Consider the following 13,032-nt stretch of genomic DNA (forward strand, 5'->3'; position numbering starts at 1 on the left):
CTTTGGAGCATGCAGGCATTGATCAGATTTTTTATAATTATACTGCTTTGATCATTCAGGCTGTAAGCTACTCATTGTATTGAACAAAATGAAGCTATTACGTTTATAGGTTATGGTCTTTGAATACTGCTTCTACTAGGTAAATAGGTAAGTTATTTTTTCCTATTTGGTAGATTTCTCCTGGTTCTTAAACTAGCGAGCTGAGTCAGGATTAAGTTTTAAACATCAATTTAGCTATACTGTATTAAAAGTAAGTTGTTAATAGATTAAACATTTTTTTAAATGTATTTAAATTTTAAAATACACCATTTCAAAAGTTTAAACACCCAAAGGATTCAATACTGGTTTTGCCACAGATAGCATATGATCTCAGTTTATTTGGATTGCCTACAACTATGTTTAATATACAAAGGACAGCCATGCTACTGATTAACTTTCCAGATTGTCATAAAAATAAATTATTGATTGATAAATAAATGATAGGGAAAAGTTTGAAAAAAAAATCTGCAACACTTCTAATCCTTTATCCCTTTTTCATTTCACTTCTTTTGACGTAGTTGTCAAGGTTATTCCAAACAATATACCACTTCATTTGAAGTGTGGTGCAGTTACACTTCCGCATTTACTAATGCTGTTAATTAAACATTCAAATAAGTTTTGGTAACGTAACAGGGAATGCTATTTCTGCTTTTTATTTTAAATAGAAATCAAAACTATACAACTCCAGTATATACAATACTTTGCAAAAAGGCAATTCGCTGATCATTCTTACCCATTAACAGCATCTTCCTCTTCTATCCCATCATAAATATCATCGTCTGGGGGAGGTGGGAACATCCCTTCATGTGAATTAGGGGGGAAAAAGTCTTCTGTTAGTTTTATAATTTGGTCACAAATGTTCACTCAAAATTTGTGAAATTTAATTGCAGAAAGCATCCTACTTTCATATCAACTATTTAAATAAAAACTAGCTTTATTTCCCACTCTCACATAGGTAGTAGGTAAATTATTTTTAATTTAATTTTGTAATTAAATTTAATTAATAAATTAATTTAATTAATTTAATTTAAATTATTTTAATTATTTTTAACATTATCTTATAAGGAATTTTTAGAGGTGAAATGTAATAAAAATATGAGGGAAGATAAAGAGTAGTATGCATGGGAGATGAAAGAAATGGGGGAAAATAACTATGAAAAAAATCAAATTAAATAAAGATAGAGTTAGAATTTATTGTGGAAAAAGAAGGGAGAGGTGATAAGAAAAATTTAATTAATACTGAGGAGACATTCAGAAAAAGCTACCGATCAAGATATAAGTAAAGAAAAGCAAATAAAATGAAAGGTGAATTTATAAACATTGATGGGCTGACTTTTCATTTCTTTATTTCATTTCATCAATGTGATATTTTAAAAGTTAAACCTTTTTTTGATTTGTTATCCTGTAGTCCTTAGGAACCTTTCTATTTGACAAATATTTATTTAACAAATCTTTATTGAGTACCTTCTCTGTACAGGAATATGTACAATCAACTTGACATTTGATTTTTAGGATGAGAATTTTAGCACTGCCAGGTATTAGTAACCCTTATTTTGTTGATGAGATAATGAGGAGTCTTTAGGAGTCATAGCTAAGGTGACCATGTAAGTTATCATCCAAACAAGGATACTTCTGAAAGTGAAGGGGGATACTACTAAAAATTGTGCTCAGACAATTGGCATAAGTCAACACTGCCCTGGGCATACTGGAAGTGGAGTCACCCTACGACCCATAACAAACTTAGAAGAAAGAACTGACTTGCTCAGGGTCACTCAGTGGCCAGGGCTGGACTCCCAGTCATTGGTTCCCAGTCCAGTGTTCTTTCTACCACATTAAGATCCTCCTCATTGTTTGCAGACAAAAGCATTTTGTCATTAGTACACACAAAAACGTCGAAGACTTGCAGAAACTGCTGATGAAAGTGTGTGGCTTACCTCCACTTCCACTCTGATTGTGGCTAGGAAAAGAAAAGTGGACCAATTAAATTAATATATGAAGTATTTAGCTATCAGGGAGAGAAGTACATATATTGAGCAGTTATACAAAAGAAAAAATAACATTCCAATCAAAAGTTTATCAGGATGTTATTTACAATAGCCAAGATATATCAATAGAAGCAACCTAAGTATCCATCGACAGATGAGTGGATAAAGAAGACGTAGTACATATACACAATGGAATGTAACTCAGTCATAAAAGGAATGAGATTTTGTCATTTGCAACAACACTGGTGGACCTACAGGGTATTGTACTTAGTGAAATAAGTCAGATAGTTAAAGACACATACTGTATGCTATCACTTATATGTGGAATCTAAAAAAAATAAAACAAATGAATGAATATTACAAGACAGAAAGAGACTCGCAGATATGGAGAACAAAGTACTGCTTATCAGTAACAAGGGGATGGGGTGGAGGGGCAAGCTGGGGATAAGGGTTTAAGAGGTACAAACTACTATGTACAAAATAAATAAGCTACAAGGATATATTGTACAGCATAGAGAATATAGCCAATATTTTATAATAACTTTAAATGGAGTATAACCTATAAAAACATTGAATCACTATGTTGTATACCTGAAACTAATATAGTATTGTAAATCAACTGTATTTTAGTTAGAAAAAAAGTTATCAGATGTTATATGTGAAAAGGAAGAAAAACTGTTCCTTATTGTAATAGATGAGTAGTAACAAAGCAAAAAACAAAGCAAAACAAACCTAATAAGAATCGAGTGAGATTCAGTACCATAAAGTATTCTAAACAATGATACTGTTTGCTTCTAGCATGTTCCCATGAGGCAGTTTTCAGATTATACTGTATTACATCATTCCATAGATGGACTTATTTATAAAAAGAGAGTATTATTCCAGAACCATTATTGCGTTAAATTCAATTTTCTTTTGCTACCTTATAGTCACAGCATTTAACTCTTAGTCCAATAGCATTCCATTTTTTTAAAAGGGAGAACTTAAAAAAAACTGAAATCCTCTTCATGGGGCCTTTGTAGAGCGTGGCTCCTGATTCTCTAAATCCAGAATTCTGATTTTTAATTTATTTTGATAACATTCTCTATTTCCCCTCTTTTATAATTGTCTGTTTTCTTGTCCATTTCTGCCACTAAAATATGAGTTCTGTGAGAACAAAGGAAGTGTAGAGTGTGAGAACTAAAAAAAAAATCTCAGAAGTCATCTAGTTCATTTTGCAGAAAGCAATTGAGGTGCTGAGAAATGACGTGATGTGACCAAGCCCACTTTTAAGTAAATGAACAGATGAGAGGAGAACTTCAGCATCCTGCCTTCCCTTACAATATCCTTTTGGCTACACCTCGCTGCGCTCCCTGTGTCACCATTTGAGCCTTTTGGATAATCTGCCAGTAACAGATATCAGTCTGATATTACAATCGTATAGTGTAATTATACACTCATATCTGATTCCTCAACCTTTAAGTCAGAATAAAAGAAATTGGTCCAACGCAGATCTACTGCTAATCTAGAAATAAAAAGTACGTTTGTTAATGGAACTTTGGAGGAAAACATGCTATAAGTGTCCTAATATATAAATAAGAATGGATTTTTGATGAATTTTTAGTATATTTTCTACTTGCTTACAAACTATTTTCACATTCATTGTCCTCAACACTTCCCTTTGAGCATGAAGCAAGCAGATAGAATTATGTGAAAAATTGCAATTTGGGTTGGCTGCCACTCCTGGCAAATACAATATATTCCCTTGGAGAGTCTCACACCCAATTCCTAAAGAACAGAGTTATAATCAGGAGCAAAGCCACCATACATGATTTCATCTCTATAGCCGTTCTTCAATTTCCTATAATGGTCTTTTTGGAATACAAACCATTGATCAGATGAATGAGAGGTAAGGAGAGGAGAGTGTGAGAAAAGAGGAGGAAAGAGAAAGAGGAAAGGATAAATCGCAGGGAAAAGGTTGGAAACATACATAGAAGAAAGTATTTTTATGTGATGGAAGAGTGGTATTTGCACTTGTAATTTCCTTTTGTTCAACGTTTCACATTTAGCACAAAAAATTGCTTAGTTGAGAAGAAAGGGAGAAGAACCGCTGTCAGGTCCTGTGCTTTTAAGCCTCCTGTCTGCTCACAGAATTTGAAGTACACAGTCAGCTCTCCTTACCCTGGAGGAATTGGGAAAGAGCCGGTAAAGAGTGCAAGGAACCAGGAGGCATCTGGGGGAGGGAGAGGAGAGGATGGTGCCTTCTCTTATTCTTGCCAGGACAAGCTGCCAGCTATACTTAGCATCTTTCCTTGTTCTACTAAGGACAAAGCATATTCTGTCATGAGATCTCTGCCAGCAGCAGCTGTAGTTTCAAGAAAAAAACTTGTGTAGAAGTGATGTCTCTTATTCCATTTTCTTGTTAAATGCGCATAAGGGAGGAATAGATGCTAGTAAATATTGTGGGGCTATACTTGTTTAAAATATTAAGCATAAAAACCATACACCTCCTCCAACCCCAGTTTATTAAATGGAAGATTCTTTTTCTGCTACATGTTTACCAACTAGAGATATCTTTTAGAGTTGTGGTATGTATAGACTAGATAAAAGGAAAAGGTAATAGCATTTGTTTTGGGAAATAGTCACCTATTATGGAACATAATGCTTCATTTTAAGGATATCATCCCTTTTTGTGGATTTATCATTTTTTTCTTGAGTATGTTCATCAGTGTAAATATGTATATATTAATATAACTGGGGTTCTTTAATTCCAAAATAAGAGAAATGTGTGTGTGTTTTTTTAAAAAGATAAAAGACAAACATAAGGTATATATGTTGCTAATATACATGGTATGGCATACTCATGTCCAGAAAATTCTGTAACTCTCAGAATATGGCCATTTGGAACTTTGACCCCCAAATTAGCATTTACTGACTTTGAAATTAGGTCAAGGTGTTTCTTATTACTAAGGCCAATTTACAATCTGTAAACTCCAGTGCATACATCGCATGTTTTGCTATATATTGCATAATTTATGATCATAACATGGTAAGAAGGCATGGAAGGCCATCATTCTTTTTTTTTGGCTGTGCCACGTGGCTTGTAGGATCTTAGTTCCCCAACCAGGGATTGAACCCAGGCCCCTGGCAGTGAAAGCCCAGAATCCTAACCACCAGTCCGCCAGGGAATTCCCTATTATTCATTTTAGAAAGACAAAACTGCCAGAGAGCAACATAAGTTTAATTGATGCCATGAGCTCAAAGTCCACAAGAGGGAAATTTAATTCTTCATCTAGTTCAAAAGTATATTACTGTTTTGATCATTTTACATTTTTAAAATGGTTGATAATGAAAATATTTTTCCTTTAAAATCTGAGTTATGAAGAATGCAGACACATTTTTTCCCAAGTGAAGGTCTAGCACAGATCCTGTGTTTTGGATCACGTGGGGGATTTCCCAATTTCACAAATGGGCATTAAAAAAAAGAGGATTCTTCACCGTGCTGGAGATTTTCCTTCTCCTTTTCCTTCAACTTGAAGGGATTATGGCTTTACCAGGAGATATTGGAGGCAAGAAGGAATGAAAAGAAAAGGGGAATGGAAAAGGAAGGAGAAGAAAGGACAAGGAAGATCAGAGCTAGGAAAAAGAGACAGAAGAGGAGGCAAGGATAAAGGGAGCTGGAGACGGAGAAAAGAGAGAAGGGAAGGAAAGGTACGTGGGAGAAGATCGCCATCCTCCCCTCTGGACTCCTCTACCCCAGAAAGATGTTCCCATAATTCTTGCAGGGAAGGTCATGCCATTCTAGTGGAATGAATGGAAAGTTGGACCCTTAGTTGATTGCCAGGGATCATAGGGGATTTCACATTTTAACTCTTAAAGAGCAAAGTAGAGTTGCTTAAAAAAGCATTTTTGTCTGTTATCTTTTTAAATAAGAACGATGAATATATTTAGACTCAGATTTCAGAGAAAAACACTTTATATTTTTCAGAGCTAACTTCTACATCTCATCCTTCAGTTTTACAAAGTCATACTTACTTTAGGCATATCCTTAAGATCAAATCAGAATAAATACTGTAAAACAGCATTTTGGATTGACAACACGTTTGGCAATATCTGGCAAATGGCCCATTGTATTTCAAGTAGTATTTGATACATACAACCAAAGAGTGAAATAAAAGACTACAGAGTTTCAAATGACTTTTCATCCATACTGAAGTGATTGTAAATGGTAATTCAGTTTAGTGATAGAGGGCAGTAGGAAATAGGGAAAGTAAAATTCCAGCATCTTAAAATCCACAATATCTGACAAAGAGATGATTTGATTTGCTTTACAATTTGTATTTACACATACCTGTTAACATCTTCCTGCTCTGCGACATCATCATATACTTCCTGGTCATCTTCAAAAGGTCTTGATGAAAGAGCACCAAGCGAATTTTTTTTCCGTTTCAAGGAATCATAGTCAATCTCTACAGCCGTTGTTTTAATATAGCCATCTACCAAAAGGGGAACAATTTATGTTCAGGTAACTGTAGTTTAAATATCATAAAGTTGTGGATAAAATATTAATTGCACACTTACTCTTTAAATTTTCCCTTTATTTCTTTGCTTGCAATTCTGATTTATAGATTTGTTGACACATGTTTCACTGTATTTTGTCAAAGTGCTGTTGTGGTTTGGGGTAAGCCTAGAGTCTATTTTCAAGATTCCAAAGTGATTCGTATGAATCATTTTTGCCTTTTAACCTCAGTGAAGAACCTAATGCTCTTTGCTCCTCCCTGAGACACTATAAATATTTACATTTTTCCCCACTAAAAAGATTACACAGATGAGGTGAAGATGGAGCTATACCTGTCATTTAAAATCTTCCTATCTTTGTCCACCCTGTAACGTGCTCCCAACTTAATGCTTATGAGTAGCTTTGGAAGAATTTTCACATACATATTGGCTCAAATAGAAAACACTTCGAAGTCGTAGGAAAATGTGCACTCACATGACCCCCTGGCTGTTTTGCCCAGCCATTTTCCTTCAGGGTTGTCTGTGATTCGGATTATCTCAATTTGCTCTCCTTGCTTGAAGCTCAGCTCATTCTTTCCTCCTTTGACATCACAGCAAGCTTTTGCTTGGTGGATGACTTGAATAGGGCCTGTTAGCTGCAAAGAGGAAAAAAAAATCACGACTGGCTTCTTTACTATTCAGAACATCTTTAAGGAACACGGTTTTGAAAGACAATATGTCCACCACTTGCCAACCTGCCTATTACCAACATTTACAAGTTTGAACTAGAAGTTGAGGGTGAATGTCATTCCTGGTGAATGTTCTTAGAGGAGGGGTTAGGGGAAAATTGCAGAGGTCAGACAGAACCAGCAAAGAACAGGTAAGCACATGCTCGGGGGCTAGGAGAGACTGGCAGTGATCTGTTGACCTCGGGAACTCTGTGGAAGATTTGCAGAGAAAGCCACTGATAACCGACATGTATGACATGCTGGGTGCTATGTGTTTTTATGGGGTATGCTGGTGGTTTGCTTGGTAGACAGAGAAATAGCTTTGTGAATAATAAAAATGACAAACAAATATTATGAGAGGTTTTTAAATTAATATCCTGAATAGTACAGTGTTTTCTTGACAGCAGGGGAATAATCTAGTTTAGAGGCCGTGAATCCTAAACATTTCCTAATCCTAAATTGGTCTTTTCAACAGAATTTCTCAGACCTTTTGATATGCAAATATGCATTGTGAGTTTTGAAGAAGATCTACTTTATTTTATTGAACTTGTGATGTGATGAATTGTGAGACATATCATTAATTATGTACCACCAAGAAAGAAAGAAAATAGCTTAAGTTAAATTTTGATATGCCAACGATGTTAAAACGCATCTTAATATCAGAATTTTAAAATGTGAAATATTTTGTCTTGGAATTAATGAAATGTGAAGCTATGTAACAGTTCTCACATTTATTTATTTAATTGGGACATCTATTAACATTTTGTGGAAGGAATATAGCGTGTGAAGTCCTAGTCTTGACAAACTTTTGAGTTCATATTTGGTGGTATATCTTCCATATCCTATTTTTTTCTTACTAACAAATGTTATTCAAATGAATGAGTGAAACAATGCAAAATTGATTTCTCAAAAAAAACCCCACAAGGGAAAGCTTCACACCATTCCTTAAAAACTACAAACAATCTCTTCATAAAAAGTATGTTATAAAGATTTTCATTTAAGAAATTAGTTTTTCATGTTTTCCACTTGAAAACTATAAACATTGGTAGCCATATATTCTGTATGAGTAAAATGTTTTAGTATTCATACTGTAATCTTAATTTTGCTTAATGTAGTAAGCAAAACTGAATGAGATCCTATAATAGATACAGTGCCTTCCGTGCATTATTTTATTTAATTCCATAAAAATCTTTCAGGAGAGGTATCATTGACTCACTTTAAAAATAAGGATCTGAGATTCAGAGAAGTTTAGTAATATGCCCATGATCACATAATTTGCATGTGCAGTTGGACTTTGAATCCACATCTGTCCAACTGACTCTAAGCTTTACATTTTCCCTTTGCCCTGCTGTTGAATCTTTGTTTTACTATAATCAATATACTGGGAAATTATATATAAACCACATTTTTATAATTCAAACCATATTGTAAATGTTCAGGAGGAATTAAATATTTAAAGGAAACTTGATATGAATCCTTTTTATAGTGAAGAATAGTTTTGTAGCTAGATAATCACTCTATAGCTGACATACTAGACCCACCCCAGATGGGCCATGTCATCAAAGACGCACTGGCCAAAAGAGTATAGTCCGCAAGTATAGTGGTAGTGGTGGTAGCAATAGAAATCACACAATTAGAAATCAGAGATCAGAGAAGACAGAGGTCAGAAATCCAGGTGGATGAAGAGGGAGGAGAAACAGCAGGTATCAAGTCAGAATGTAGGTCAGCTTAAAATAAAGGCAAAAGTCAGGTCTAGACAGCAGCAATCAGGTAGCTCACGGAGCTTTATTACGACAGGTCTGGTTAATCCAGAGACACTTCTGTCCCTCGTACCATTATAATACATGCCACAGGGATGTGTATGTGTGTGGTCCTGAGCTCATATTATGAGTAGGATAAAATGAAATGCATAACAAGGAGGGTCAAGATGGGTCTGAGAAATCAAGTACTCTTTCACTCAATCGACATAAAATTTCCTGAGCTCCCACCATATTTTATTTGGACTTTATTGCATTAGTTTTTAGTGCAGGGGTAAAGGAGATTATTGGACAAAAATATTACTATTGTGAAGGTAGTTACTCTTTAGAAAACAATGATTAAGTAATTCTCTGACCATGTAAGGTTTCAAGAATTGTGCCCCTTTTGTGTGAAAGTTATAAAAAGAGGTTACTCTTTTTCACCCTTCGGCAAGCAGGCTCTTACTTTAAATTTCTTCTTTATTTCCTGTTCTTTCTTTTCTCTCTCTTTCTGTTCCTTTTTCTCCAGCTCTAATCTCTTCCTCTCCTCCTTTTCCCTTTTCTTCTCTCTTTCTTTGGCTGTTTCTCTGTGGATTAAAATTGTAAGTTTGTTTTAGCATCCACGGGCATTGATGTGTCAGGGCTCCCTATCCAGAGAGGTTTCTACCCAGAACAGAAGATAGTATGTGAAGAAGTATAGGTGAAGGTATAAAGCCAAGGCTTGTCAAAATTCCTGGGTGTATGAGACTGTTCTTAGAACCAGCAGGAGGCATTCAAATGAGGATGCCTTCCTAAGGTTCTGCTGCCCTTACAGCTCGTGCAGGCAAGTGGAAAGCACTGTTTATAATGGTTCTTGCGGCCTGTTGGCATGAATAGAATTAATCTCTCTCTCTCTCTCTCTCTCTCTCTCTCATGCACTCACTAGTACAAGTTCACGTACACACATGCACTGGTACACACATGTACAAACCTTAATTCAGAAACTTTAGTCAGAATTAGTTGAATAAGAACTGGGTAGGGAAAATTAACATATTTGAATCAACAAAAGATAAAATAACATATTCATTCTACTTCTACTCATTTTCCAAGAAATTTCTTAGTCTCGGGCTACCCAGAAACCCATTATGGAACCCTTTCTAACACCTTTCTGTTTAGCAGGCTAAAACTTTGGCATCTGGTGCTGTGTTAAATCGTCTCTCATAGCAAGGTTGTGAGGTGAAGCGCTGTCTAGGTGAGGACATTGTAACGTATACACGAATTCATGTGCCCAAGGACACACCGAGAGCAAGAAATCAGATTCCCGGCCCCTGTGATTCCCTGCCTGTGGGCTATCTAGTGGGCTGCAGGCCTCTGACCTCTCCGGGGATGACATTTTAATAGAATCCTCTGTAAAATCCTTAGACAAGAAAAGAATCTTTAGTCCTTTGTATTGAAATAAAGGTTATCATTATATGCCCGTCATTTGAACAATACAGCTTTTCCCTCCCAGTGTTGAATATCCCTCTACTCTCCCTCATACAAATCATTATATTCATCTTAGAAGGAAAATATCATGGTAAAAAACTGTAACTCATACATGTCTTCATATGTTTCTCCTTCACTCTCTTGTTCCTGTCAAGAAAAACATTAATAATGATTAACTGTAATTATTTAATAAGGGAACATACACATATTACATTGCTCAAATAATCAGTAAAACAAGCATACATTTGTGTGTCAATTTGGCTTATTTAAAATATTTTTGTTTCCTTTTTAGAGACAGACTGGAAAAGGAAGCACAGAAAGATTTCATTTTATATCTTGCTATGTAATTCAGATGTGTAGCCAGACTTCAGTCTATGTTTAGCATTACAAAATTACTATGAGTCAGTGTAATAATGGGTGTTTAATGTCTCAAGCATTTTAGATGAAATAAGATTATAAATGGAAAAAAATCACCATTACTCATAAGGATTTTCATTTGTTGGTTTATATCAATAGAAGATGAATCACAATAATTTTTACATATTCTAGTTACAGCAATATAATATGAGAAGGAAAAAAAAACTGACCTCATCCAGATTTCCAGTTCCTAAAGTGTTTAAAAAAAGAATACAATTTAATGTAGTGTAATTAAGAAGTGCTTTAATACAGGATTATTAGATGTAATATAATATTCAAAACAGTTCATCATGTAACAGAACTTATAATTTACCAAAGGTATAGAAGTACAAAATAGAATATGCAGTTTAGATTCTTACTATGGCTTTTTTGAATCTTGTAATTTAATTATAAAATCATTTCACTGACTTTCATAAAATAATGCAAAAGCCAAAAATTAATGAAGACACTCTTTATTCTCTTTATGAAAAGCATGCACATTTGGTTTTGTGGGCTTGCAGTATGGAACAAAGATTTTACCAGAAAATCACAACTAGTTCACACTTTTCGACTTACTTGTTCCCAAGGATTTGCTTTCATGTGTCAAACAAATCAAGTTAATAAGATTTTTTAAAAAGATATTTTACTGCTCAAGGGTTTGGTAATATCAATAAATTACCAGGTACAAAGACATCATCTAAAACAATAATAATAAAAACAGTGTGGAACTGATATACAAATGAATAGACCAGTGGAATAGAGCAGAGAGCTCAGAGACAGGTACACAAATTTACACACACACAAATAGAAGCACACATTATGCACACACAAACACACCTATATATGCAAAGACACAAACACATCAATAGAGTTAATACAGTAAATGTGGCATTATAAATTAATGAGAAAAGGGTGGATTTCAGAGCATGGTAATGGGAAAACCGGCTTTGTACATGAGACAATAAATCTAGATTTCTACTAACGCCTCAAAAGTGGACTGCAAAGAGATCAAAGACCTAACTATAAAGGATAAAGTTCATAGAAGATAATATTTGTATTTCCTAGGGATAGGACTTCTTAAATAAAACTTAAAAAGTATAAATTACAAAGTAAATATTAATGAATTTGATTATATCAAAATATATTTATGTTCAGTGAAGGACAGCATGGACTAAGTTAATAGACAATGGACAGAATGAGAGAAGATATTTGCAGTGTCTACAACTGACATAGGATTAATATCTGGAATACAAAGGAACTCCTGCAAATTATCCAGAAAAGGATACCAACCCCAAGAAAAAAATGGTCAAGGAATAGGAACTGGCAACGTACAGAAGAGAAAACCACAAAGGCTATTAAACAAATCAAGTATTCGAACTCAGCAGCAAGCAGAGATATGAAAATGAAACAAGTCATTATTTTATGCATGTGAGACTGGAAACAACTGGAAAGCTGCATGGTACTATGCACTGGCGAAAGGCAGGCATCTTGGAATCTTCATGCCCTGTGATGGGAGTACACAGAGATGCAGCTCTTCTGGAGAGCACTCTAATCCTACTCAGTTGGAATGAGTATGCCATTGCTTACAAGCAGCCACTCTACTGCTGGATATACATAAAGGAAGGCTCTCAGAGGTCCACATGGAGATATGGACAAGAAGGTGCATTGAACTATTATTTGTGGTACCAGCGAGTTGAAGGTGAAATGTGAATGCATAGGATGCATACCATGGAGTGCTGTGCAGTAGTTAACAGAAAGAAATTAAATATACATATATAACATGGAGGAGCCCCCCAAAACACATTATGCTGAATATAAAAAAAAAGGCCAGAGTGAGCTATAATATACAGTTTATGTAAATTGAAATATGTACATATACACATACAACAGCATGCAAAGAATATGTACAAAAGACACACACTAAGTACATTAGAATATTTGTCTCTGGTAAAGGGGAGGAAGGAAAGGGAGTGGGTCATGGAGATAAAAGGAAATAAATAAGTAAAATAAGAGACGGGTCTTGCATGGACCAATGACGATAATGACCCATTAATGATCCTATGAGAATAATTAACTCAAACTTCCGTATCGGAGGGAAAAAATAAATAAAACATCTTTCGCCTCTTACCATCAGAGTGCATGACACTATCTTGATTTTCTTCATTTACAGGGTTTCTGAAAACAAGAGAGAAGAAAAAGTGAAAATGG

The 13,032-nt window shown here is 34.9% G+C and overlaps 1 protein-coding gene across 7 annotated transcripts in view; it reads right to left on the reverse strand.

Moving 5' to 3' along the window:
• The window catches only part of FYB1 (FYN binding protein 1), a 180,327-nt gene that overhangs the window by 22,138 nt on the left and 145,157 nt on the right, over nt 1-13,032 (reverse strand). For all 7 annotated transcript variants that reach the window (XR_009563366.2, XM_070045133.1, XM_030882060.3 and 4 more), the window contains exons 4-11: nt 12,953-12,999; nt 11,016-11,035; nt 10,541-10,575; nt 9,431-9,551; nt 6,997-7,156; nt 6,355-6,499; nt 1,974-1,996; nt 773-839 (exon numbers count right to left, since the gene is read on the reverse strand). Coding sequence is in view for 6 of the 7 variants with exons in the window: in XM_070045133.1 (XP_069901234.1) it covers nt 773-839; nt 1,974-1,996; nt 6,355-6,499; nt 6,997-7,156; nt 9,431-9,551; nt 10,541-10,575; nt 11,016-11,035; nt 12,953-12,999 (618 nt within the window). In the remaining variant the exon portion in view is untranslated. The remainder of the gene's footprint in view (nt 1-772; nt 840-1,973; nt 1,997-6,354; nt 6,500-6,996; nt 7,157-9,430; nt 9,552-10,540; nt 10,576-11,015; nt 11,036-12,952; nt 13,000-13,032) is intronic.

This window comes from Globicephala melas, chromosome 3 (assembly GCF_963455315.2).
Source record: "Globicephala melas chromosome 3, mGloMel1.2, whole genome shotgun sequence".
Classification (NCBI taxonomy): domain Eukaryota; kingdom Metazoa; phylum Chordata; class Mammalia; order Artiodactyla; family Delphinidae; genus Globicephala; species Globicephala melas.